This window comes from Hyla sarda, chromosome 5 (assembly GCF_029499605.1).
Source record: "Hyla sarda isolate aHylSar1 chromosome 5, aHylSar1.hap1, whole genome shotgun sequence".
NCBI classification, from domain to species: Eukaryota; Metazoa; Chordata; class Amphibia; order Anura; family Hylidae; genus Hyla; species Hyla sarda.
The window spans coordinates 33,204,128-33,230,939 of NC_079193.1; the positions used below are offsets into that span (position 1 = coordinate 33,204,128).

Below are 26,812 nucleotides of genomic sequence, written 5' to 3' on the forward strand. Positions count from 1 at the left end.
AAGTCTTCACAAGGTTTTCACACAATGTTCCTGGTATTTTGGCCCATTCCTCCATGCAGATCTCCTCTAGGGCAGTGATGTTTTGGGGCTTTCGCTGGGCAACACAGACTTTCAACTCCCTCCAAAGGTTTTCTATGGGGTTGAGATCTGGAGACTGGCTAGGCCACTCCAGGACCTTGAAATGCTTCTTACGAAGCCACTCCTTCGTTGCCCGGGTGGTGTGTTTGGGATCATTGTCATGCTGAAAGACCCAGCCACGTTTCATCTTCAATGCCCTTGCTGACGGAAGGAGGTTTTCACTCAAAATCTCATGATACATGGCCATATTCATTCTTTCCTTTACACGGATCAGTCGTCCTGATCCCTTTGCTTAAAAACAGCCCCAAAGCTTGATGTTTCCACCCCCATGCTTCACAGTAGGTATGGTGTTCCTTGGATGCAACTCAGCATTCTTTCTCCTCCGAACACGACGAGTTGAGTTCTACTTTGATTTCATCTAACCATATGACATTCTCCGAATCCTCTTCTGGATCCTCCAAATGCTCTCTAGCAAACTTCAGACGGGCCCGGACATGTACTGGCTTAAGCAGGGGGACACATCACGTACTGCATGATTTGTGTCCCTGGCGGCATAGTGTGTTACTGATGGTAGCCTTTGTTACATCATTTACTAGGTCCCCCTGTGTGGTTCTGGGATTTTTGCTCACCGTTCTTGTGATCATTTTGACACCAGGGAGTGAGATCTTGTGTGGAGCCCCAGATCGAGGGAGATTATCAGTGGTCTTGTATGTCTTCCATTTTCTAATAATTGCTCCCACAGTTTATTTCTTCACACCAAGCTGCTTGCCTATTGCAGATTCAGTCTTCCCAGCCTGGTGCAGGTCTACAATTTTGTTTCTGGTGTCCTTCAACAGCTCTTTGTTATTGGCCATAGTGGAGGTTGGAGTGTGACTGTTTGAGGTTGTGGACAGGTGTCTTTTAAGTTCAAACAGGGGCCATTAATTCAGGTAATGAGTGGAGGACAGAGGAGACTCTTAACCCCTTAAGGACCCGGGGTTTTTCCATTTTTGCATTTTCGTTTTTTCCTCCTTACCTTTAAAAAATCATAACTCTTTAAATTTTGCACCTAAAAATCCATATGATGGCTTATTTTTTGTGCCACCAATTCTACTTTGTAATGACATCAGTCATTTTACCCAAAAATCTACGGCGAAACAGAAAAAAAAATAATTGTGAGATAAAATTGAATTTAAAAAACGCCATTTTGTAACTTTTGGGGGCTTCCGTTTCTGCACAGTACATTTTTCGGTAAAAATAACACCTTATATATATTCTGTAGGTCCATACGATTAAAATGATACCCTACTTCTATAAGTTTGATTTTGTCGTACTTCTGGAAAAAATCATAACTACATGCAGGAAAATGTATATGTTTAAAATTGTCATCTTCTGACCCCTATAACTTTTACATTTTTCCGCGTATGGGGCGGTATGAGGGCTAGTTTTTTTATGCCGTGATCTGAAGTTTTTAGCGGTACCTTTTTTGCATTGATATGTCTTATTGATCATTTTTTCATGATATAAAAAGTGACCAAAAATGCACTATTTTGGACGCATACGCCATTGACCGTGCGGTTTAATTAACGATATAATTTTATAATTCGGACATTTCCGCATTCGGCGATACCACATATCTTTATTTTTATTTACACAGTTTTTTTTTAATGGGAAAAGGGGGGTGATTCAAACTTTTATTAGGGGAGGTGTTAAATGATCTGTATTCACTTTTTTTTGCAGTGTTATAGCTCCCATAGGGACCTATAACACTGCACACACTGATCTTTTACATTGATCACTGGTTTCTCATAGGAAACCAGTGATCGATGATTCTGCCGTTTGACTGCTCATGCCTGGATCTCAGGCACTGAGCAGTCATTCGGCGATCGGACAGCGAGGAGGCAGGTAGGAATCCTCCGGCTGTCATATAAGCTGTTCGGGATGCCACGATTTCGCCGCGGCGATCCCGAAAAGCTCCCTGAGCTAACTGGCATGGTTTCACTTTCACTTTAGACGCGGTGTTCACGCGGTGGCCCCGCGTTATAGATCGGGAGCCGACTCATGACGTACGCGTACGTCATGGGTCCTTAAGAGGTTAAAGAAGAAGTTACAGGTCTGTGAGAGCCAGAAATCTTGCTTGTTTGTAGGTGACCAAATACTTATTTTCCACCATAATTTGCAAATAAATTCTTTAAAAATCAGATAATGTGATTTTATGGATTTTTTTTTCTCATTATTTCTCTCATAGTTGAGGTTATAACCTATGAGGAAAATTACAGGCATCCCTCATCTTTTTTAAGTGGGAGAACTTGCACAATTGGTGGCTGACTAAATACTTTTTTGCTCCACTGTAGTAATACGGCGTCAGCAAGGTCTTTCTGAGACAAAGATTTCAAAGCAGATGGGGGTTTCAAGATGTGGTGTTCAAGCTCTTTTTAAAAAGTGCAAAGAAAGGGGTAAAATTGAGGACTGTAGATGCTGTGGTCGGCCAAGGAAAACTAGTGCAGCAGCTAAAACACTCAGCATTTTTCCCTTCAAAATCAGAAAAAAGTCCAGCAGTGCCATCAGCTCAGTACTGGCAGAAGCTGGTGGACCCTGGTACACCCATCTGCTGTCCAGGGAAGTATGGGCAGAAGTGGCCAAACCATTAACATGGAAACAAGGTCAAATAACTCAACTATGTATAAAAACATAAGAACTGCAGAGTAATGACAGCAGCAGCTGTGGACTGAGGAGTCAAAATCTATTAGAAATATTTGGCCGTAAGGGTAGGTTCAGACTACGGAATTTCCGCCGGAATTTTAGCTTTGAAATTTCCGGCAGAAATTCCGCTTACTATAATGCATAGTGTAGTGAATGGTTTTCCGTTCACAAATTCAGAATTCGGAATTTGTGAAGCGGAAAATCCGGATGAAAAATCCGCTAGAAATTTTCCGCCTGAAGAAAGGGGTTGCTCTTTCTTCAGGCGGAAATCCTAGCGGAACACATTGCAGTCTATAGGAGACAGCAGTGTCCGCGCGGTCCTAGCGCCGACTAATTCAGTCGGCACAGGCGGAACTCGGAATCTCCGGGCGGAAATTTTCTGCCCGGAGATTCCGTAGTCTGAACCTAGCCTAACAGAAGGCAGTTTGTTAATTGAAGAGTTGGAGAGTGGAACAACAAGTATCTTCAACAGTGAAGCCTGGGGGAGGTTTCTTGCAAGTTTGTGGCAGAGTGTTAGCAAAATAAGTTGAGGATTTGGTCAGGGGTACTCCGCTGGAAAACAATTTTTTTTTTTTAAATCAATTGGTGCCAGAAAGTTAAACAGATTTGTAAATTACTTCTATTTAAAAATTGTAATCCTCCCAGTACTTATCAGCTTCTGTATGCTCCACAGGAAGTTCTTTTATTTTTGGATTTCCTTTCTGTCTGACCACAGTGCTCTCTGCTGACACCTCCGTCTGTTTTAGGAACTGTCCAGAGCAGAAGAGGTTTGCTATGGGGATTTGCTCCTACTCTAGACAGTTCCTAAAATGGACAGAGGTGTCAGCAGAGAGCACTGTGGTCAGACAGAAAGGAAATCCAAAAAGAAAAGAAATTCCTGTGGAGCAGACAGCAGCTGATAAGTACTGGAAGGATTAAGATTTTTAAATAGAAGTCATTTACTAATCAGTTTAACTTTCTGGCACCAGTTGAAAAAAATGTTTTCCAGCAGAGTACCCCTTTAAAGGTGTTTCAATGCTGAAAAATACAGGCAGATACTTCTTGCAATACCATAAGGGAGGTATGGCTCCAAATTTATTCTGCAGCAGGGAAATAACCCAAATATACATCCAATATTATTAAGAACTATCTAAAGAATATAGGGGGGAGATTTATCAAAATCTGTGCAAAGGAAAAGTTGCCCAGTTGCCCATAGCAACCAATCAGATCGCTTCTTTCATTTTGCAGAGGCCTTGTTAAAAATGAAAGCAGTGATCTGATTGGTTGCTATGGGCAACTGGACAACTTTTCCTTTGCACAGGTTTTGATAAATCTCCCACATAGAGTTCTAGAAGTGATGCTATGGGCCACACAGAGCCCTGATCTCAACATCAGTAAGTCTGCTTGGTATTACATTAACCCTTAGGGGAGACGCAAGGTGATCAGGACCAGGACCACAAGGATAATAGCAGACTTTAGCACCCGGGAATGAGGGTGGCACTCGGGAATCCGGGACGCGTGTCCCAGATGCCCCGAGTGATCTCCGCTTTAAAAAAAACTAGCCCTCATACAGCCCGGTATACGGAAAAATGAGAATGTGGTAGAGGGTGTGATGCAAAGGGCAGATGGCATTAACCCCTTGTATTCGGGATGCCAGGGTGTGGTGCATCCAAGATACCACCAGAAGGTACATCGCTGGATCCTGGGCTAGGTACGGGGGGCAATAATGACTCCAACGCCAAGTTACGGACAATGGTAGCTTTACTGAGGGTAGACAGATGGTAAAGACTATACAGTTCAGCCAGGGCCCAAGGAGGTGACCAGTGACTCAGAGACCTTAAGGGCTTGCTGGGACTTGTAGTAGATGGGGTCAATTTAATACAGGCCACGTTGACTTGACAAATGGTGATTGTGACTGACTTGACTGATGATCGACAGTACTGAGACTGTGGTTACGTGTAGCTGCTTGTGGCTGCAGACTGGACTTGAGGCCTCCAATGACTCTGGACTCTCTCTAGGACTCCACTTGACCTCAGCAAAGACTTGTAAGGAAAGAGAAAGAGCTATCTCCACCCAGGGCTTATATGGGGAGACTAGCAGGGAGCCCATAGGTCACTCCTGGGATCACCTGGTCACTGGTCCCTCCTGGGTAACAATCACATGACATATCACATGGTAAACAGTCTTAAAGTGACAACGCTTCCTGAACACATTACACGGTATAATACATTAGAAACATATTTACATGGGGAGGACAGATGCAAGGGGGCCCAGGGGACACTGCAGGGAGGCTACCTGACAGGACAGCAAGGGTACGGGGTAACTTCTCCCGCACTGGGCCATTACAAGAAAGTTATAGAGAGGTCGGAATAGGGCAATTGTAAACATATAACTTTAATTATAAAGTTTGACATTTTTTTTAAAGCAGTAAAACAGAAAAGCATGTAAACATGGGTATTGTTTTAATCGTATTGATCCACAGAAGAAAGAAAGAAAACATGTCAGTTTTACTGTAAAATGTACAGCATAAAAATGAAACCCCTAAATGTAGCAAAATTACAGTTTTCCTTTTAATTTCCCCACACAAATAATATTTTGTTTGCTTGCGCTGCACATTTTATGGTAAAAAGAAAGCCCTCCTTTTTTCCTCGCCTCTTAGAAGGCGAGGAAAAATAAAATAAGATGCAAAAATGGAATTGTCTGTGTCCTTAAAAGGCTAAAATAGGCTATATCCTTAACCCCTTAAGGACGCAGCCCATTTGGGCCTTAACCCCTTAAGGACCAATACAAATAAACCTGTACGCCCCTGAAAGACCAGGCCTGTTTTTTCAAATCGGGGATGTCTGTCTTTATTAGAGAATAACTCTGGTAACGTTTTGCCAATTCCGATAATTCTGACATTGTTTTTTTGTCACAAGTTGTCCTTCATGTACATAGTAAAAGTAAGCCGATATCATTTGTAGTTTTTTTTTACAATGCAAAAAATCATGAAATTTTTACAAAAAATTACGATTTTTTGCAATTTTAACACTAATAGGTTGCATATATTTACTGACCAAATAGTTTATGAAACTTATACTTTCAGATGTCTACTTTATTTTGACATCATTTTTTTTGTTTTTAATTAACATTTTAAATTAGTTAGAAGCCTAACAATTTAACTTGAAATTTAGAAAATTTAGAAAATTTGAAAAGTGCATCTTTTTTTATGTGCTATGTAAGGTTTGCAGAAATTAAACGGTAGTAGAACATAGGAACACCCCCCCCCCAAATGACCCCATTTTAAAAACTAGACCCCTCAAGGTATTCGCTAGGGGGTACAGTGAGTATTTTAACACCATAGTTTTTTGGCAGGAATTATTACAAAGTCAGTGTTAAAAATTCGAAATTTGCAATTTTTCACAAATGCATCATTTGGGGGGCATATTTTTTGTACATCACTTCTGATATTGAAAGAAATGCACCCTATATTTTATTTAGCTGCTTGTCCCATGTTCGGAAATACCCCCGCTTAGGCCATATATGGTTCCTTGGCCGCGTGGTAGGACTCAGAAGGAGAGGAGCGCCATTTGGCTTTCAGGGCAGAACAGTACCCCCACCACCACAAGTGACCCCATTTATATACCGCACCCCTACTAGTTATTGGCTGGACCAGGGACCTCTCTGATTGGTCCTTGGTCGGCTAGCAGTATAACGCGTCTGTCTGTGACAGTTAAGGCTCCTGATGGATATATCCGCCATGTTGCGGGAATAAGCACCCGCTCATGGCGAATATATCCATCACTGCTGCGGCTGGGAAGCTCAGTGTGTCCGCTCATGACTGCCGGCGGGAAATCCGCCGCTATGATTGGACACACAAAGCTACCCAGCCGCAGCAGGGAGCTCATTACCGTGACTGCTGCATAATGTGTAGGATCACATGGTGGACATCCGCAGCATATTACATGCTGCGGATGTCCGCCAATGCGATCCTACACATTATGCATTTTTTTTATTAGATTAATTTAATAAATGTATTTTTTAATTTATTTATTTTTTTTTTTTTTTACACTTTCATAAAAATTTTATTTATTTTTACACTTTTATTTTATTTATTTATTTATTTTTACACTTTTTAATGCTTTGGAATACTTAGTATTCCAAAGCATTGCAGTTATATGCTGTCTGCCAGTTTTCACTAGCAGGCAGCATATTAGGATGTGCCTCTGGCACGTCCTTTCAGGCAATACCCAGGGCAGACCTGGGGGTCTTTGTAGGACCCCCGGCTGCCCAGGTATGCAGCAGCACCCCGTGATGCTCCGGGGTGCTGCAGGAGAGACAGAGGGAGCCCCCTCCCTCTGTCAGAACTCCTTACAGCGCGCGGTCACTTCTGACCACGGCTGTAAGGGTTAAACTGTTGGGAGTGAAGTGAACTTCACTCCCGGCAGTGCGGCAGGCGATCGCGATGCGGGGTGCTGCAGGAGTGACAGAGGGAGCTCCCTCCCTCTGTCATAACACTTACAGCCCGCGGTCACTTCCGCAGTGTCCCGGCTGTGATCTAGTGGGTGCATTGGGCAGCACCCATGAGAATAATGGACCAGTATAGACGTCCAGGTGTCGGAACGCCCGCCAACCTGGATGTCTATACTCGTCCGTGGTCGTTATCGGGTTAAAGGGGTACTCCGGTGAAAAACTTTTTTTTTAAAATCAACTGGTGCCAGAAAGTTAAGCAGATTTGTAAATTACTTCAATTAAAAAATCTTAATCCTTCCTGTACTTATTAGCTGCTGCATACTACAGTGGAAATTCTTTACCGTTTGAAACACAGAGCTGTCTGCTGACATCATGAGCACAGTGCTCTCTGCTGACATCTCTGTCCATTTTAGGAACTGCCAGTGTAAAAGGAAATCCCCATAGCAAACATATGCTGCTCTGGACAGTTCCTAAAATGGACAGAGATGTCAGCAGAGAGCACTGTGCTCATGATGTAAGCAGACAGCTCTGTGTTTCAAAAAGAAAAGAATTTCCGCTGTAGTATTCAGCAGGTAATAAGTACAGGAAGGATTAAGATTTTTTCACGGAAGTAATTTACAAATCTGTTTAACTTTCTGGCACCAGTTGATTTAAAAAAAAAAAGTTTTTCACCGGAGTACCCCTTTAGGACGCAGACAATTTTATTTTTACGTTTTCGATTTTTCCTCCTCGCCTTCAAAAAATCATAACTCTTTTATATTTTCATCCACAGACTAGTATGAGGACTCGTTTTTTGCACGACTAGTTGTCCGTTGTAATGCCGTCACTCATTTTACCAGAAAATGTATGGCGCAACCAAAATAATACTATTTGTGTGGGGAAATTAAAAAGAAAACCACAATTTTGCTAATTTTGGAAGGTTTCGTTTCACGCCGTACAATTTACGGTAAAAATGACATGCTATTTATTCTTTGGGTCAATACGATTAAAATGATACCCATGATAACACACTTTTCTATTTCTGTTGCGCTTAAAAAAAATCACAAACATTTTAATCAAATTAGTACATTTAAAATCCCCCTATTTTGAAGACCCATAACTTTTTCATTTTTCGGTATAAGCAGCAGTATGAGGGCTTATTTTTTGCGCCGTGATCTGTACTTTTTATTGATACCATATTTGCTTATATAAAACTTTTAATAAATTTTTTATTCATTTTTTTTGTAATAAAATGTTATAAAAAAGCAGCTATTTTGACCTTTTTTTTTTTACGTTCACGCCGTTCACCGTACGGTATCATTAACATTTTATTTTAATATTTCAGATATTTATGCACGTGGCGATACCAAAAATGTATATAAAATATTTTGTTAACACTTTTTGGGGGTGAAATAGGGAAAATGGGACAATTTACGTTTTTATTGGGGGAGAGGGTTTTTCAAATTTTTTTTTACTTTATTTTTTTACTCTTTTACTTTTACACTTTAATAGTCCCCATAGGGGACTATTTATAGCAATCATTCGATTGCTAACCCTGTTCAGTGCTATGTATAGGACATAGCACTGATCAGGGTTATCGGTCATCTTCTGCTCTGGTCTGCGGGAAGGCAGATCAGAGCAGAAGACTCCCGGAAGGCAGGTGAGGGGACCTCCGTCTGCCGTGCTGGATGATCGGATCGCCGCGGCAGTTGATCATGGCATCTGAGGGGTTAATGGCGGACATCCGCGGGATCGCGGGCGTCCGCCATTACCGGCGGGTCCCTGGCTGCGGTCAACAGCCGGGACCTGCCGTGCATGATCCAGGCATCGCACCGATGCCCGCGGTTATGCTTAGGACGTAAATGTACGTCCTTGTGCATTAAGTACCACCTCACCAGGACGTACATTTATGTCCTTCATCGTTAAGGGGTTAAAGTAGTATAGTGGTATATAAAAATAAATCCCCTATAGCTGGGGGTCCAACCGCTTGGACTTCTACGATCTCCCATACGGGGCCCTGGCATTCAGCAGGGAGAGGGCGTGTTCGACCACCGAATGAAGCGGTCACTAACACGCTCCCTCAGTACATTTCTATTGAAGAGCCGGAGCACTGCATATGGCAATCTCTGACTATGCCATAGAGCTGCATTGAGGGGGTGTGTCGGCCTCTGCTTCATGCGGTGGTCACACATGATATTTGGCCAGAGAGTCGGGGCCCCATACGGGAAATCTAAAACTTATCCCCTATCCTTAGTTTTCATATCCCGGAGTACTCCTTTAAGCAGTTGAGGATTTGGGCATGCTCAGAAGATATTTGGTTAGTTCTGCAACTTCCTTTCCAAATTCCTTCAAAATCTTTCTGCAAGTGTAGGATGTTTTGAAGGTAAAGTTGATCACACCAATTATTGATTTTTCAGATTTCTCTTCTGTCCATTCACTTTGCATTTTGTACATTGATAAGACATAAACCATCAACTATTGTATTTTTGAAAGCTTTCTCACTTCACAACAATTTTCCCACACCTGTCTAAAACTTTTGCACAGTACTGTATGTAGACTGAAACAATGTTTACTCATGTCCACCATGCATTTCAGATTGTTACATTAAAGGGGTTATCCAGGAATCGAAAAACGGAGGTCATTTCTTTCAAAGACCGCACCCTGTCTGTCTCCAGGTTGGGTGTGGTTCTGCAGCTCAGTTCCATTGAAGTGAATGAAGCCAAGTTGTAATACCACATCCAACCTGGAAACAGACAGGGAGCGGTCTTTGAAATAAATTAGGTCTGTTTTTTTTATTCCTGGATGACCTCTTTAAGTGAAAAAGGGCACTGCGTGCTGCTTGGCCAGGAGTTAGACATATTCCTGAAATGTAACTTTTTTTTAAAGTTGAAAGTTATTTGTAGTGATATATCTTGTGACAGATTAATTAAAAAAAGAAAACTTTCAGTTTTATATATTCAGTTATAATATTAATGTATACAAATTCCTCCCATAGAACCACATTTATCAGTTGCAACTTTTTTGGATTTGTGCAGCTCTTGTAACATTTCCAGAAATTAACTGTATGGCATCCATGGTAGCCATGGCTACAACCATAGCCTGATGGTTTTATAAATATTTTAACCAGAATTTACACTCGAAGATGGCATAGATTTTAGTTTAAAGGCATATATGCACATGAACAGTGCTCCATAATACAATTAGGGCTCATTCACATCACAATTCTGCCCTTGCTGCCCCATGCGTCACAGGTCTGTGAAAAGGAAATTGTTCTGACCACTTTTTGATCATGAAAACAGCCATACAGTCACGGCCACACACCCTCAATGTCTGATTGCGGGGATCCCACCTCTAGGGACCTTCACGATCTCCCTGCTGCACCCAGCATTCGTTTAGAGCATCAGGTGCCGCATCGGAGTGCCGGAGGCTCGTGACTAGGTGACTTACCCTGCATAAATTAGTTCAGCTTTCAGGTGCTCCCGTGGGCTGGAAAAGGTGGATACAGTCCTAGGAGACTCTTTCCTAGGACTGCATCCACCTTTTCCAGCCACCGGAGCACCTGAAAGCTGAACTAATTTATGCAGGATATGTCATCAACTGCCGAGCCGAGAAGTTCGTAACGAATCGAATTTACTGTAAGTTTGCTCATCTCTACTCGTGACGTCATGGCCGTGCCCCGCTTGTGATGTCATGGCCATGCCCCCTCAATTCAAGTCTATGGGAGGGGGCATGATGGCTGTCACGCCCCCTCCCATAGACCTGCATTGAGGGGGCATGGCCGTGACATCACAAGCTGGGCGTGACCGTGACATCAGGAGCCTGCTCTTCGCATTGCCAGTCATCCTTTCCATGCACAGGATTTCTGGGGTGCAGCAGCCGAGATTGCGGGGGTCCCCAGCGGTGGGACCCCCGCAATCAGACATCTTAACCCCTATCCTTTGGCTAGGGGATAAGATGTCTTGGGGCGGAGTACCCCTTTAAAGCGCAACTGTCATCATTTTTTAATCCCCCCCCCCCGACTACTATAATGTTGTTCCTGATGACCATAAAGTGACTGCAGCCATACCTTTATCGCTGCTCTTCCTTCTTCTGTAACTTATAAAATCCTTTTATTCAGCGGTCAGGCACAGTCGGATAGGCATGGCTTGGGGTTCGCAATGCCCCGCCTCCGCCATGCCTATCCTCTCTTTCATTGCTGGGACCGCTGTGTAGTAAGACACAGCGGTCCACAGCGCATGCGCCCCTCCCGTCCGGCTCTGATATTCTCCAAAAAACAATGCCTGTTGTCCTCTTCAGCTCCCGGCGACCAGGTTGTACAGATACTAGAGGCAGAGAGCTTGTTCGTTCACTGCATCTAGTACAGCACATGCGCACTGAGCGCATAGATGGCGGGAGGGAGCGAGTGCTCGCTCTGTCTATTCAGGGCAGCAGCGCACACGTCTGAGAGGGCCGCATGCGCACTGGGTTCGTTGTGAAAGAGCGCTGAAAGAGAGGATAGGCGTGGCGGAGGCGGGGTTTTGCGAACCGTAAGCCACGCCTACCAGACTGAATAAAAGGATTTCATAAGTTATAAAAGAAGGGAGAGCAGCGATAAAGCTATGGCTGCAGTCCCTTTATGGTCATCAGGAACAACATTATAGTAGTCTGGGGGGTTAAAAAATGATGACAGTTGCACTTTAAGGCCAATGTGTATAAGGCTGGGTTCACACTATTACTGTAAATTGCCCTACTTTTGGGTTATATGTTGGTATACTGTCAGAAAGGTAAGCTGATGTCTATCGCAGCATACTCGTACCAGTCTCATTGAGTTAAATGGAAAGAACATAGGCTACTAGTGACTGTTTGGTCCACTTCCAACCGTATTTTGCAGGACTCAAAAGTGCAGGAGATTGACAGTCACAGTAACATTGCTAGCTACCACTACTGTTGTGTGACCACACTGACTCTCGATGGAGAAAAATCTAAAATAATCAGAATTCCATCATATTTATCTCAACTATTAAAGTGTGTCACTTAGAAAAAAAAACATTTTGACAATACCCATTAAAGGGGAGTCCACTGCTCAACGTTTGGAACAAACTGTTCCGAACGCTGGAGCCGGCGCTGGTCATAGGTCATAGTCCCGCCCCCTCATGATGTCACACCACGCCCCCTCAATGCAAGTCTATGGGAGGGGGCGTGACAGCCGTCACGCCCCCTCCCACAGACTTGCATTGAGGGGACGGACGCATGACATCATGAGGGGGCGGGGCTGTGACGTCACAAGCTCCCGGCTCTGGCTTCAGCTTTCGGAACAGCTTTTTCCAAATGCTGAGCAGCGGAGTACCCCTTTAAAAGTGGTGTGTTTATTGTGGAGTGTTTTCTATATCACTCCATTTTTTTCCTGGCTTATTTACTATTCTGTCGCACATGTCGGTTATTTTTGTGTCGCATGTTTTTTTGTGTCGCACTAGTCAATTGTGTCGCACAAACTCCGAGCTAAAGAAATTAGTTGTGTGACTCAAAATGGTTTTGACTTTTTTTGTTTAAAAATGTTTTCATGAATCAAAAGTATTCAGGTGTTATCATTTTTCAAACATTCCAACAATTCTCCTTGTTTATCAGGTTGGGCGTTAAATTGATTTAAACCTAATATTGCAAATGTGTTAAAAAGAAAAAAAAATGTAAACATTAACTATCACAAAAGCATTCAATATTTTATTCATAAAAGTGTTGAACTGTACAAAATGTTTTCAGGTTATAAAACAAGTTACTTTCACACAAAACACAATGGCAAACGGTCCCTTGTTAGAAATCGCTCCATTTTTGGGAATTTCACTCGGCCTCTTGGCTGTCGGTTATTGTGTGAGGCAGATTCACATTTTTTCTCGAGTGATTTCGGAAGTACTCCGAGTATTTTATGGTTATCATTTTTGCATAAAACACGCCCATGCCAGAGTGAAAAAAAAAAACACTCCGAGTGTTTTCTAAAGTGTCGGTTGTGCGACTAAAATTTGGTTGCATAAATTTAGGCGCAATAACCGAAAAAAAGAGTCGGTTGGACTTTTGTAAATGAGGGCCAATGTGTTTATGGGAAATCCTCTTTCCATAGTGTGCTGCAGAGGAAATATACATTCTGAGTGATTTCCCATCTCGGAAATCCCTTCATATATCTATCATATATATATATATATATATATATATATATATAAAACTCAATGGCCCTCATTTACTAAGAGTGAAGTGTAGGTTTCTTTGTGGGTTTTAATTCCCTACAATTTATTTTCCACGGTATTTACTAAGGTTTCCTTCCTTTCCCTACAATTTGCTTTTTTTTTTTACACATGTTCTGATCTTTAGGGTTTTCCTCAGCTCAAATCCACCACATTTTATGTGGAAACCTTAGTAAATATGTTGTTTTTTTGTGTGAAAATGTCGGGAACACGCCCCTTTTTGGAGACCACGCCCCTTTTCCCGGCAACCACGCCCTTTTTAGGGTTTTCTTAGCAAAATGGAGAGCTAGTCGGAGTTTTTTCAATTCTGGCGCTAAATCTGGCGCAGACAGAATTTCTGGCGCAATGTGACAGAATCTGGCGCACAACCCGACAAAACATGTCAGGTTTGCAATAGTAAATGAGGGCCAATGTGTGTGTGTGTGTATGTGTGTATGTATGAGTGTATGTATGCATGTTCCAGGATCACGTCCAAACGGCTAAAGATATTAACATGAAACTTGGCACACATGTTATTAATATGTCACCAACAAACATAGGATAGGTGATTTAACCCTTACTCATCCCCATTTGCCAGGGGCGGGGTTTTTGTTTAAAGTCCCATACAAGTCTATGGCAAATATATGTTACTGCATAACTTCCAAACGGCTGGAGATATTTCGATAATACTTGATCACATGTTACTTATATGTCCACTAAAAATATAGGATAGTTAATTTAACCCTTAACTATCCCCATTTGTGAGGGTCAGGGTTTTTTGTTTAAAGTCCCATGCAAATAAATGGGAAATATATGTTCCCATATAACTTCCATACGGCTGGAGATATTTCAATACCTGGTACACATATTACAGGTCAGGATAGGAGGTCGAGTTAGGAGGTTGAGATAGGAGGACGGGATAGGAGGTTGCGATAGGAGGTCGGGATAGGTCGGGAGAGGAGGTCGAGATAGGAGGTCAAGATAGGAAGTTGAGATAGGAGGACTGGTTAGGAGGATGGGATAGGAGGTCAAGATAGGAGGACGGGATAGGAGGTTGAGATAGGAGGTCGAGAAAGGAGGACAGGATAGGAGGACGGGATAGGAGGTCGAGATAGGAGGAAGGGATAGGAGGACAGGTTAGGAGGATGGGATAGGAGGTCGGGAAAGGAGGTCGAGATAGGAGGTCGAGATAGGAGGTCGAGATATGAGGACAGTAAAGGAGGTCGGGATAGGAGGTCGAGATAGGAGGACAGGATAGAAGGATGAGATAGGAGGTCGGGATAGGAGGTCGGGATAGGAGGTCAAGATAGGAGGTCGGGATAGGAGGTCGAGATAGGAGGTTGAGATAGGAGGTCGGGATAGGAGGTCGAAATAGGAGGATGGGATATGAGGAAGGGATATGAGGTCGGGATAGGAGGTCGAGATAGGAGGATGGGATAGGACGTTGGGATAGAAGGTCGAGATAGGAGGTCTAGATAGGAGGACGGGATAGGAGGATGGTATAGGAGGTCGGGATAGGAGGTCGGGATAGGAGGTCAGGATAGGAGGTTGGGATAGGAGGTCGGGATAGGAGGTCAGGATAGGAGGTCGGGATAGGAGGAAGGGATAGGGGTTGGGATATGACAACAATATATGAGGACGGGATATGAAGTCAAAAGCTTCCTCCTTTGTTTATTTTCCTCCCCAACAAGGATTAGGAAGGAAAAACCGGCAACGCAGGGTACTCAGCTAGTTGATAATAAAATTTAACAAAATAATCACCAAATTGTGCAAAACGTATTTCTCATCCTTTAATGTGTACACAGGGTTGGAGGAGACACGGCTTCTATTGTTATCTAATTGGTGAATCCCTTAGTACATTTGCAGAAGCTAACAGCACATGTAACCATCATGGAGCCTTTCTGATGACTATTGAGGACAGGTGATTATTATTTCTATATGTAACATCTTTAAGTGATTACTTATGGCTACGCGCTTAGGAAAAGGCTTGCACAAATTTTGTTCTAACCAAACTGATGTTTACTATGAATCTGGGGAGTGTGACAGGCAGCTATTCCGTCTTTGTTTTATGAGAATTTTTTTAACCTGTTCATGTCGTGTTAGCTTATTCTAAGGCTAAGTTTCCAATAGTTTTTTTTTTTCTTGCAAAAAACGCTACTAAAAATGCCAAATCTGCTGCATGGTGTTTTTCTCAGTGGAAAAACGTTACGGCCAGATCTTAGCTGCAAGTCAAAAGGAAAACACAAAATGCCTTTTCCACTTGGCGTTTTTTAGTTTGGCATTTTTTTGGCACTTTTTCACTTCTCTCTGGCGTTTTCCTGCTCCTTGGCAGTTTTTCAAAATCGCAGCATGTTGAGACTATGGCTTTTTATTTCACTGAAATCGTGGCGTTTTTCTCCAATAGAAGTCTATGGGAGTGAAAAAACGCCAAGAAAACACCATGTGTGTTTTAACTTTGGTGTTGATGCAGGCGGTATTTATTCTTTTTTAGACTTTAGCAATCCCAAAAAGGGATGGAGACACCTTTTTTTTATTAAATTTCATTGGGTATCATTGGGGGGAAAAAAGATACAGTAGGCATGGAAAAAATAGTATTTAACGAAATTTATATTTTTTTTAGAACAAAATTGTTACAAATTTTTAAACAGAGACCAATTTATGTGGGCAGGCAGGGACCTAAAAATGTAGCCAACAATATAAAAAAATTTATAAAATGGCCATTTAATTGTAAAAATAATATATATTTTTTTGTAATCAATTTTGTGGAACTTTTCAGTAGTAATGTATTTTAATTATATGTTTAATAAAGTATGTGTGTTTTTTTCTTTTTTAACTCATTTTTTCTTTCTTTTTTTTTTTTTTCTTTTTTTTAGGTTTTTAGGTACTACCACTCCCAGCACGGAACAGACTGTTCCATTCTGGGAGTAGTAGTACCTGTACTAATTGACAGACCCCCCCGGGTGTATTTTCTGAGACCCGTTGTGATCCTCCTATAACGGTGACCCCACGTCATAGCGGGTCGGTCCTGGCGGCTAATCAAAGCTGGGATCCGGGATCTCGGTGATGCACACAATTAACCCTTTAGACGTGGCAATCAAAGTTGATTGCCGCGTCTAAAGTAAAAAAAAAAATAGACTCCCGGTAGCTCAGTCGGGATGATCGGGACAACCGCGGTAAAACCGTGCTGTCCCGATCAGCTAGGACGCTGGAGGAAGGTCCGTTACCTGGTTCCTTGGTGTCCGATCAGCAATTGACTGCTCCATGCCTGAGATCCAGGCAGTTATCATAGTAGCCCGTAAGCAGAAAAATTAAAAAGTTATAGGGGTCAGAAGATGACAATTTTAAATGTATACATTTTCCTGCATTTAGTTATGATTATACGTAAGACAAAATCAAACCTCTATAATTAGGATATCATTTTAACCATATGGACCTACAGAATAAATATAAGGTGTCATTTTTACCGAAAAATGTACTGTGTAGAAATGGAAGCCCCAAAAATTACAAAATGGTGTTTTTTCTTCAATTTTGTCGCACAATGATTTTTTTCTCCTTTTCGCTGTGGATTTTTGGGTAAAATGACTAATGTCATTGAAAAGTAAAATTGGTGGCACAAAAAATAAGCCCTAATATGGATTTTTAGGTGCAAAATTGAAAGGGTTATGATTTTTAAAAGGTAAGGAGGAAAAAACTAAAGTGCAAAAACTGAAAAACAGAGTCCTTAAAAAGGTACTCCCATGGAAAACATTTTTTTTTAATCAACCGATGCCAGAAAGTTAAACAGATTTGTAAATTACTCCTATTAAAAAATCTTTACCCTTCCAGTACTTTTTAGCAGCTGTATGCTACAGAGGAAATTATTTTCTTTTTTAATTTCTTTTCTGTCTGACCCCAGTGCTCTCTGCTGACACCTGATGCCCGTATTAGAAACTGTCCAGAGCAGGAGAAAATCCCCATAGCAAACAGTATGCTGCTCTGGACTGTTCCTGACACGGACAGATGTGTCAGCAGAGAGCACTGTGGACAAGACAAAAAAGAAATTCAAAAAGCAAAGAATTTCCTCTGTAGCATACAGCTGCTAAGAAGTACTGGAAGGATTAAGATTTTTTAATAGAAGTAATTTACAAATCTGTTTAACTTTCTGGCACCAATTCATTTAAAAAAATTAAAAGTAAAAAAAAAAAAAAAAGAACATGCAAAGGAAAAGTAAAGCAGTTGTCCATATGAAACAATCTGATATATTTTTTAAGGTACAAAAAAGGAATGGAAAAGAAGATGTAAGAAACAATAAGATTGTTAACAATGGCCAACATCTCACAATTTCATGTGCCCAAGTCTAAAAAAATATCCAACAAAGTGATGATAACAAAAGAATAAAAAAGGGGAAAGGTTATATAATTATATATAAAAAAAGACTTGTTCAACTAAAACCTCCTTCTCTTGATCACTGAAGTTTTTTTTTTTTCCTGGCCTGCGGCAAGGTAAACCACTTCTCGAATGTGAGAAAAACTGTTACAACTAGAGCTCACGCAAGACATGCTCCTGCCCCGTCCTCCTCTGCTGGCGGTGCCGCGGTTCGCATAACGGGACGGGCTCGCATGCAAACGCCAGGCCTTTACGTCCTGCTTCCTCCGCTGTTCCAGATTGCCGGTGTGTGTGTACTCGCCCTCTAGGGCACATACACACACCCTTAATTGGTTACTGCTGCTCGCTGACACTATGTCAGCACTTCCTGTTTCCTTTTGCCGGATTTTTGTGCTCACAGCCCTAGAGAAAGCATTGCAGTTGTGTGTTGTCAACTGTGTTCCAGACCTCTTGCTTTGTTACCTGACCTTGCTCCTGTGCCACCTGCCATGACCTCTTGCCTGTCCTGACTACAAGATTGACTCATTCTACCTGATCCACATAACACCTCAGCAGCCTGTGTGGACGAGTCGTATCAGGGGTAGCAACCCGGGTGCTGCCATCCCGCTTTGCGGCGTGCTCTGGTGAAAACCAGTGGCACCGTAGACTCCACTCCCTGGTACGGCCCACGCCATCATCCAAACAGGTTCAGCGGATTCACTGCTCCACTGCCGTTACAGTAAGATACAGCCATGGATCCCGCTGGTGTGCCTCTGCCTGATGTTACGGATCTTTCCACGATCGTGGCCCAACAGTCGCAACAGTTAGTTCGTTAGGCACAACAGTTGAATCAGTTGTCTGCTATGATGCAACAGCTTCTTACCGTTCATCAGCAACAACAGTAGCACCCGAAACCTGTTCCAGAGGCTCCTTCACTCCCTGCAGTTTCTTCCAGATCTAAGCTTTGTTTATCCTTGCCTACAAAGTAGGAAGGAGATCCCAAGTTGTGTAGAGGTTTTGTGACCCAGTGCTCTATGCATTTGGAACTCATGGCGGATCTGTTTCCGACAGAGTGAGCTAATGTGGTGTTTGTGGTCAGTCTGCTGTCTGGAAAAGCCCTGGCCTGGGCTACTCCTCTGTGGGATTGTAATGATCCGGTGTCTTCAAACCTGCAGGCCTTTCTCTCAGAATTCAGCAATATCTTTGAAAAACTTGCACGGGTTTTCTCTGCTGCCGAGACTGCTTTACTGAACCTCCGCCAAGGGGACTCTTCAGCTGGCGAATACGCGGTTCATTTCCGCACCTTAGCTTTCGAATTGGCCTGGAATGACGAGGCCTTGTGTGCTACATTCAAAAAAGGACTTTCTAGTAGAATCAAGGACGCTCTCTCTGCACGAGATCCTCCGTCTACCCTAAGTGAATTAATCCTTTTGGCCACTCGGATTCATGTGCATTTTGCCGAGAGCCAGGAAGAACTTCGTTTGGAGAGGGAACCTGTCTGTACACGGCAATTTCCCTGTCTGGCACCCATGTTCCAATGTTCTCCTTTATCGTCTCCATTGCCTTCGGCCGAAGAGGCTATGCAAGTAAATCAAACTCAGCTAACACAGCAGGAAATAATCCATCGACGCAGTGAGAATTTATACCTCTATTGTTCCAGTCTGGAGCACTTTCTCAAAGACTGTTCTTTATCTCCACAGCGTCTGGGAAGCGCTTGCACCTAGGGCACGTAGGAGAGGTATCCCTGGGTGTGAATACTACCTCTCCTTATTTGACCATGCTTGTCCAAGTCTATACCTCTTCTAAAACATCTTTCTTCGCCTCAGCCTTTTTGGACTCAGGTTCCACAGGAGATTTTATTGCTGCTTCCTTGGTCCATATACATTGTCTCCCTATGACGCGGCTTGCTAAACCTTTGTATATCTCTTCTATCAATGTAGAAAACCTTAATTGTACGGTGCTTTTCCGCACTGAACCTCTCATCGTACAAGTAGGAGTCTTACATAAGGAGAAGATAGAGTTCTACTTGCTTCCTCAGTGTACTTCAGAGCTTCTTCTTGGTCTTCCTTGGCTTCAACGTCACACTCCACGTCTCGCCTGGAAATCTCGTGAGGTCACTCGTTGGGGACCTTTTTGCCAAAACCACTGTCTTGAGTCTACCCAGCCTAAGACTGTCTCTTCGCCTCCTTCTATGCCAAGGCTTTCTCTTCCTTATCAGGATGACTCAGGTGTGTTCTGCGAAAAGCAGACCGAGTCTCTTCCACCACAGCATTCTTATGACTGTCCAATTGATCTACAGCCTGGAACTACGCCTCACCGGGGAAAAATGTATCCTTTGTCAGTTCCAGAGATGCTAGCTATGGCTAAATATATCCAAGAGAACCTCCAAAAGGGTTTCATCCGAAAATCCTCCTCCCCTGACGGTGCTGGATTTTTCTTTGTCGGGAAGAAGGATTGTTCTCTCCGTCCTTGTATAGATTACCGGGGATTAAACAAAATCATTATAAAGAATCGCTATCCTCTACCTTTGATCTCTGAACTCTTTGATCGTCTATGGGGTGGCAAGATTTTCTCCAAATTGGATTTAAGGGGAGCATACAATCTCATTTGAATACGTGAAGGAGACGAATGGAAGACGGCCTTTAATATCCGTGATGGACACTTTGAGTTTCTCGTGATGCCTTTTGGCCTTTGTAACACACCTGCTGTATTCCAGGAATTTGCTAATGACATCTTCTGCAATTTACTTTATACATGTGTAGTGGTGTATCTTGATGATATTCTGATTTTCTCGTCCAATTTGGAGAAGCACCACTCTCATGTCTGACAGGTTCTTCAATGCCTCAGGGATAATCATCTCTATGCCAAGTTTGAGAAATGTCTATGCGAGAGATCTAGTCTTCCATTTCTTGGTTATATTGTCTCCAACCAAAGTTTGCAGATGGACCCTGAAAAGTTGTCTGAAGTTTTGGACTGGCCTTGACCTTCTGGCCTTCGAGCTATACAACGCTTTTTGGGCTTTGACAATTATTATCATCAGTTCATTCCACATTTTTCTTCCTTGGTTGTCCCGATTGTGGCTCTCACGAAAAAGAACTGTAATAAGAATGTCTTATATCTTCAGTCTGCTCAGCGCCTGAACCCTCGGCAGGCTAGATGGTCTCTTTTCTTTTCCAGATTTAACTTCTTTATTCATGTAACACTCACGGTTCAGTAGACAGAAACACTTGTGGTAGTGGATCCGCTGGACCTGTGTGGCAGATGACACAGGCCGTACTAGGGAGCGGGGTCTAAGGTGCCGCTGGTTTTCACCAGAGCAAGCCGCAAAGCGGGATGGACTTTCAGCGGCAGACGGCACCCAGGTTGCTACCCCTGGCATGACTCGTCCACATAGGTGGCTGACGAGGTTCAAGGCACAGATAGGATATCGCAACTAGTGGTCAGGATAGCAAAAGGTCAGGGCAGGCGGCACATGAGCGTAGTCAGGAACGTAGCAGGAGGTCAGTAGGCAGGCGGCAAAGGAGCAAGGTCAGGTCACGGAACAATGAGGTCAGATAATGGCAAGGCAACACACAGGAACACTTTCTTGCAGGCAATAGGGCAACAAATATCCGGCAGGGGTATGTGGGAGGTGCAGAAACTTATAACAGTGTGACAGGTGCAATGGATAATTATGGGTGCACTGGCCCTTTAAATCTTAGAGCTCCGGCACGCGTGCACCCTAGGGGGTGAGGAGAGGAAGCTGCAGAGGTCAGAGGTGAGCGATGCAAATCCCAGCCCCGCTGGCGGGGAAGAGAAGGGGACAATGTGCTCACGGCCAGAGTGAGTGGCCGAAGCGCAAGTTGTCACAATTCATTTCGGTCCGGCTGATAAGAATGTCCGAGCCAATGCCCTCTCTAGGTCCTCTCATGTGGTTGGGCTAGATTCCACTCAACAGCATATTGTACCACCTGAGCGTTTGATTTCTGCTGCTCCAGTTGACCTCCAGCAGGTTCCACCAGCAAGATCCTTCGTGCCACCTAAACTGAGATGTAGAGTTTTGAACTGGAAACATTTCTCTTTATTGGCTGGACATTCAGGAGTACGGAAGTCCTTCCAGTTAATCTCTCAGCATTATTGGTAGCCACACCTAGAACGCAATGTCACAATATTTGTCCATTCCTGTGTTATCTGTGCCCGTGACAAGACTCCACTGCAGAGACCTGCAGGACTCTTACAGCTTTTGCCTATTCTGGAAACTCCATGGTGTCACATTGCTATGGACTTTATCACCGATCTGCCACCTTCCTGTAGCAATACGGTCATCTGGGTGGTTGTAGATCGGTTCTCTAAGATGGCTCATTTCATTCCTTTACCTGGTCTTCCACCTGCTCTACAGCTGGCGAAACACTTTCTTCAAAATATCTTTCACTTACATGGCCTTCTTACTCACATTGTTTCGGATCGTGGGCTGCAATTACTTTCCAAGTTCTGGCGGGCCCTCTTTTCATGTCTAAAAATCAAGCTAGACTTTTCTTCTACTTGTCATCCCCAGACCAACAGCCAGGTAGAAAGAGTAAATCAAATCCTGGGAGATTATCTTTGTCATTTTGTCTTGTCTCGGGTTTCATGGTTCCCAGCTACAAATTGGCCCTAGATTCGTGTGACCATTCGAAATTTTGCAAAAAATTTATCCGGTTTCATACAAGCTCCGTCAGCCTTCCTCCCTACGTATTCCTAATTATTTTCTTGACTCCCTTCTCAAGCCAGTTGTTATCAATCGGTTTTCAAAAAAAGATATTGTTTCCACTCCCGTGTCTGGTTCTTCTGATGTCTTCGAAGTTAAGGAGATTCTGGCGACGAAGACCTTAAGAGGGAGACGTTATTTTCTAGTGGACTGGAAGGGGTGTGGTCCGGAGGAAAGGTCCTAGGAGCCAGAGGAGAATATTTTGGACAATGAACTGGTCCTTAATTTTCTGTGACCTAAAAAGAGGGAGAGACCAAAGAGGGGGTTACTGTTACAACTAGCGCTCTGTCCAGACATGCTGGCCGTGAGAGCTCTCCTGCCCCATCTTCCTCCACCAACAGTGCCGCCGTTCGCATTGTGGGACGCACTTGCATGCGAACGCTGGGCCATTACTCACCTCCTGCTTCCTCCGCTGTCCCAGGTCGCTGGCGTGTGTGTACCCGCCCTCTAGGGCGTGCGCGTGCCAGCTCTCTATGGTTTAAAGGGCCAGGACGCCCTTAATTGGTTACTGCTGCTTGCTGACACTATAAGAGTAAGCACTTCCTGTTTCCCCTTTCCGGATCTTTGTGCTCACAGCCCTAGAGAAAACATTTCAGTTGTGTGTTTTCTACAGTGTTCCAGACCTCTTGCTTTGTGACCTGAACTTGCTTCTGTGCCGCCTGCCCTGACCTCTTTCCTGTCCTGACTAAGAGATTGCCTCATCCTACCTGTACCAGGTAACACCTCAGCAGCCTGTGTGGAGTCATATCAGGGGTAGCGATCTAGGTGCCGCCTGCCACAGCAAGTCCATTCCGCTTTGCGGCGGCTCTGGTGAAAACCAGCTGCACCTTAGACTCCGCTACCTGGTGCGTCCCACGTAATCATCCCCACAGGTTCAGCGGATTCACTGCTCCACTGCCGTTACAGAAACTCTTTTTGCAGACCTTTTTTAGACATTAATTTGCCTTAAAATTCAAAATGAAACCAATAAAGCAAAACCAATAAAGCAAAACATTGATAAATAACCCCCAAGTGTGCTACATTTGTTCTGTCAGGAAAACAAATCTGTGTCAAGTGTGCCTGTTTTTCTTTTTCTTGTTTGTGGTACACTTAGGGGGGAAAAGCTGTGAAAACCAGTGTTTTGTGTTACATTTGTTGACGATTTTCCTTACTAAATTAAATGGGGAAGTCAGAAACTCTGCCACAATTCTGCAATGAAGTTTTCATTGTTGTGGTTTATTCTCTATATACTCTGTAGTTTATTCTCTATCTGCATCAATATCTGCAGTTAGATGTCGACTACAGCAAATTTTCTGCTGCATAAAAAAGCAGCAAGTCAGGCCTGTGCTTTTTTTTTTACTGTGGAAGCTGTAATACGGCTTTATGCATGAGGCCATAGCACTTTAGCGATTCCTCTCCTAAAAGTTGAGGAACTTATACAAAAAGAATGTAAGAAAATTGTATTATTTTAGGATACAAAAAATTAAATTTAAGTAGGAAAAAATTCCAACATAAAAGTCTAATAAATTTTAGAATTGTGTCCTTGTATTCTCTTTCTGCATTTATTTATTTGCTTTGGTAAAGGCATTTTTGCACCACAAACTACAATTAATCTTTCTAAAATAATAAAATGTGACATAATGTTGGCTTCTCACTGCAGGGCTGAACAGGAATATATTACAAGTCTGATTGGGTTTAGACCAGAGAAATATTTCTGGACCGGACTCTCTGATACGGAGGATATGGACACTTATAAATGGGCCAATGGGCAAGAGGTTTTGTATACACACTGGAACGCTGACATGCCAGGTAAGTCCATTCTACACTTGCTGTGCTCTTATCATGGTCAGTGTTAATGCGGATGTAACATTCTGCCAACCAAAATGTTTTAACCAAGCGGATAGATGATAATTTCTTTGATCAAGGATCAGTGCCATAAATGTGTGGCATAGTGAAGATGCAGACACAGCTTCTGTGCCTGAGCCACCAGCTGCAGAAGGATGGCTGTACTTGAGCTGGCCTCACATGGCAATGGCTGAAATTAGACATAACTCTGATCACAGCCATTTATCTACTTAAACACTTCTGTCACTAGTGCCTGCAGCATCTATGTGATCAAAGCAAAGTAATCTTATAAAAATGATATGGATACCCTAGCTGCTCTATTTACTTCATAATGCTCCTATCTGGATGTCCCTGCAATATTTTTATAAGATTAATAATTAGAGATGAGCGAATTTTTGAAAAATTTGATTCAGCCGGTTCGCTGGATTTTCCCAAAAAATTTGTTTCGGTCTGAATTTATTTGCAGCAAATCACTATTAAAAATGGCCCTTTCTGGCCTACAGAGAACCTCAACAGGGGTGTAGAACACTTTGCCTTGCTGTAACACACATAGGGTGTGTGCTGGGTTAGTGAAATAATACTGTTATTCAGTAAGACATGCAGATCAGAGGCGTCGCTATTAGAATCACTGTTGCAGAGCGGCACAATGACAGAGCCTGGAGGTGGCACCAGTATGAGGAGACCATGTAGCGGCTGAATGACACAACGTGGAGGTGGGAGAAGCATGAGGAGACCATATAGTGGCTGAATGACACAGCGTGGAGGTGGCGGCAGCATGAGGAGACCATATAGTGGCTGAATGACACAGCCTGGAGTTGGTGGCAGCATGAGGAGACCATATAGTGGCTGAATGACACAGCCTGGAGGTGGCACCAATATGAGGAGACCATATAGCAGCTGAATGACACAGCATGGAGGTGGCGACAGCATGATGAGACCGTATAGTGGCTGAATGACACAGCGTGGAGGTGGTGGCAGAATGAGGAGACCATATAGTGGATGAATGACACAGCCTGGAGTTGGTGGCAGCATGAAATGACCATATAGTGGCTGAATGAAACAGCCTGTAGTTGGTGGCAGCATGAGGAGACCATATAGTGGTTGAATGACACAGCCTGGAGTTGGTGGCAGCATGAGGAGACCATATAGTGGTTGAATGACACAGCATGGAGTCGTGGCAACATGAGGAGACCATATAGTGGCTGAATGACACAGCGTGGAGGTGGCGGCAGCATGAGGAGACCATATAGCGGCTGAATGACACAGTGTGGACATGTTGGTAGCATGAGGAGACCATATAGTGGCTGAATGACACAGCCTGGAGGTGGCAGTAGCATGAGGAGACCATTTAGTGGCTGAATTACACAGCGTGGAGGTGGCAGCAGCATGAGGAAACCATATAGTGGATGAATGACACACCCTGGAGTTGGCGGCAGCATGAGGAGACTATATAGTGGCTGAATGACACAGACTGTAGTTGGTGGCAGCATGAGGAGACCATATGATGGCTGAATGGCACAGCGTGGAGGTGGCGGCAGCATGAGGAGAATATATGGTAGCAGAATGAGACAGCCTGGAGCTGGCATCAGCATAAGGAGAACTAGGTGGCCATATCAGACCGCCTGGAGCTGGCATCAGCAGCATCAGGAGTCCTGAAAGTGACCCGGTGACATAGTGGGGCAGTGGGTAGCAACACCAATACCCGGTGACGAAGGTGGGTGAAAAAAAGAGAACTTGGCATCAGATGTGTGCCATCCGGCGGGTGGCAGAATCAGAATAGTAGCTGAGGCAGGTAGGCAGAAGGAAATGGTCTGTTTTGTAAAAGTGTTAGTGTGCACAAGTAAGTTTTGAGGAAATGCATTTCGTAAAACTTAACTTTTAATAATATTGTTAGGATAAAATATACGTACCCGAAATTTTTGGGAAATCATACAAAAGGAAAGGTGTGCAAAAAACACCATGTGCCACCTGCACCACCAAGTATTGATGTGATGAAAAGACCTCAAAAAGATGAAAGGGAACAACGCATGGTTCAATGTAACCGGTGGGGGTAAAAACTTCTCCTGTAAGTCTCTACTATCGCATTATTAATTCCCTTTTTGGACAAGTGTTACTCGCCCTAAAAAGGGCAGCCCCACACAGGAACCTCTTCCTGTTTCCACCTGCAAACACTGCCATTTCCCAAGGTTTTTAGGTGGACATATGGAAAGGTTCCTGTGTGGGGCTGCCCTTTTTAAGACGAGTAACACTTTCCTTTAAAAGGTGGAAGGGAATAACGTATTGTCCATTGTAGCAGGTGGGGGTAAAAAAAATTCCCCTGTAAGGCCCTATTCTCACCCTATTTATTCCCTTCTTGGCAAGTGTTACTCGCCCTAAAAAGGGAGGCCCCACACAGGAAACTCTCGCATGTCTCAGGCTTCCTTGTCGCAGCGCAGACAAGATGTTCTTCCCGTTGCCAGTCACCTTGGTTCCCATTTCCAGTTTTCGTGGAGTAAGCCATGATTCAATTTCTTTTTTTTTTTATTCCAAAAAGTTTTTATTTTGAAATATTTCAAAG

At 43.4% G+C, this 26,812-nt stretch overlaps 1 protein-coding gene across 6 annotated transcripts in view; it reads left to right on the forward strand.

The window, feature by feature from the left end:
• Nucleotides 1–26,812, forward strand: part of LOC130273041 (macrophage mannose receptor 1-like) — a 276,050-nt gene that overhangs the window by 22,496 nt on the left and 226,742 nt on the right. For all 6 annotated transcript variants that reach the window (XR_008843850.1, XM_056519198.1, XM_056519196.1 and 3 more), the window contains 2 exons: nucleotides 15,167–15,282; nucleotides 24,071–24,219. Coding sequence is in view for 5 of the 6 variants with exons in the window: in XM_056519198.1 (XP_056375173.1) it covers nucleotides 15,167–15,282; nucleotides 24,071–24,219 (265 nt within the window). In the remaining variant the exon portion in view is untranslated. The remainder of the gene's footprint in view (nucleotides 1–15,166; nucleotides 15,283–24,070; nucleotides 24,220–26,812) is intronic.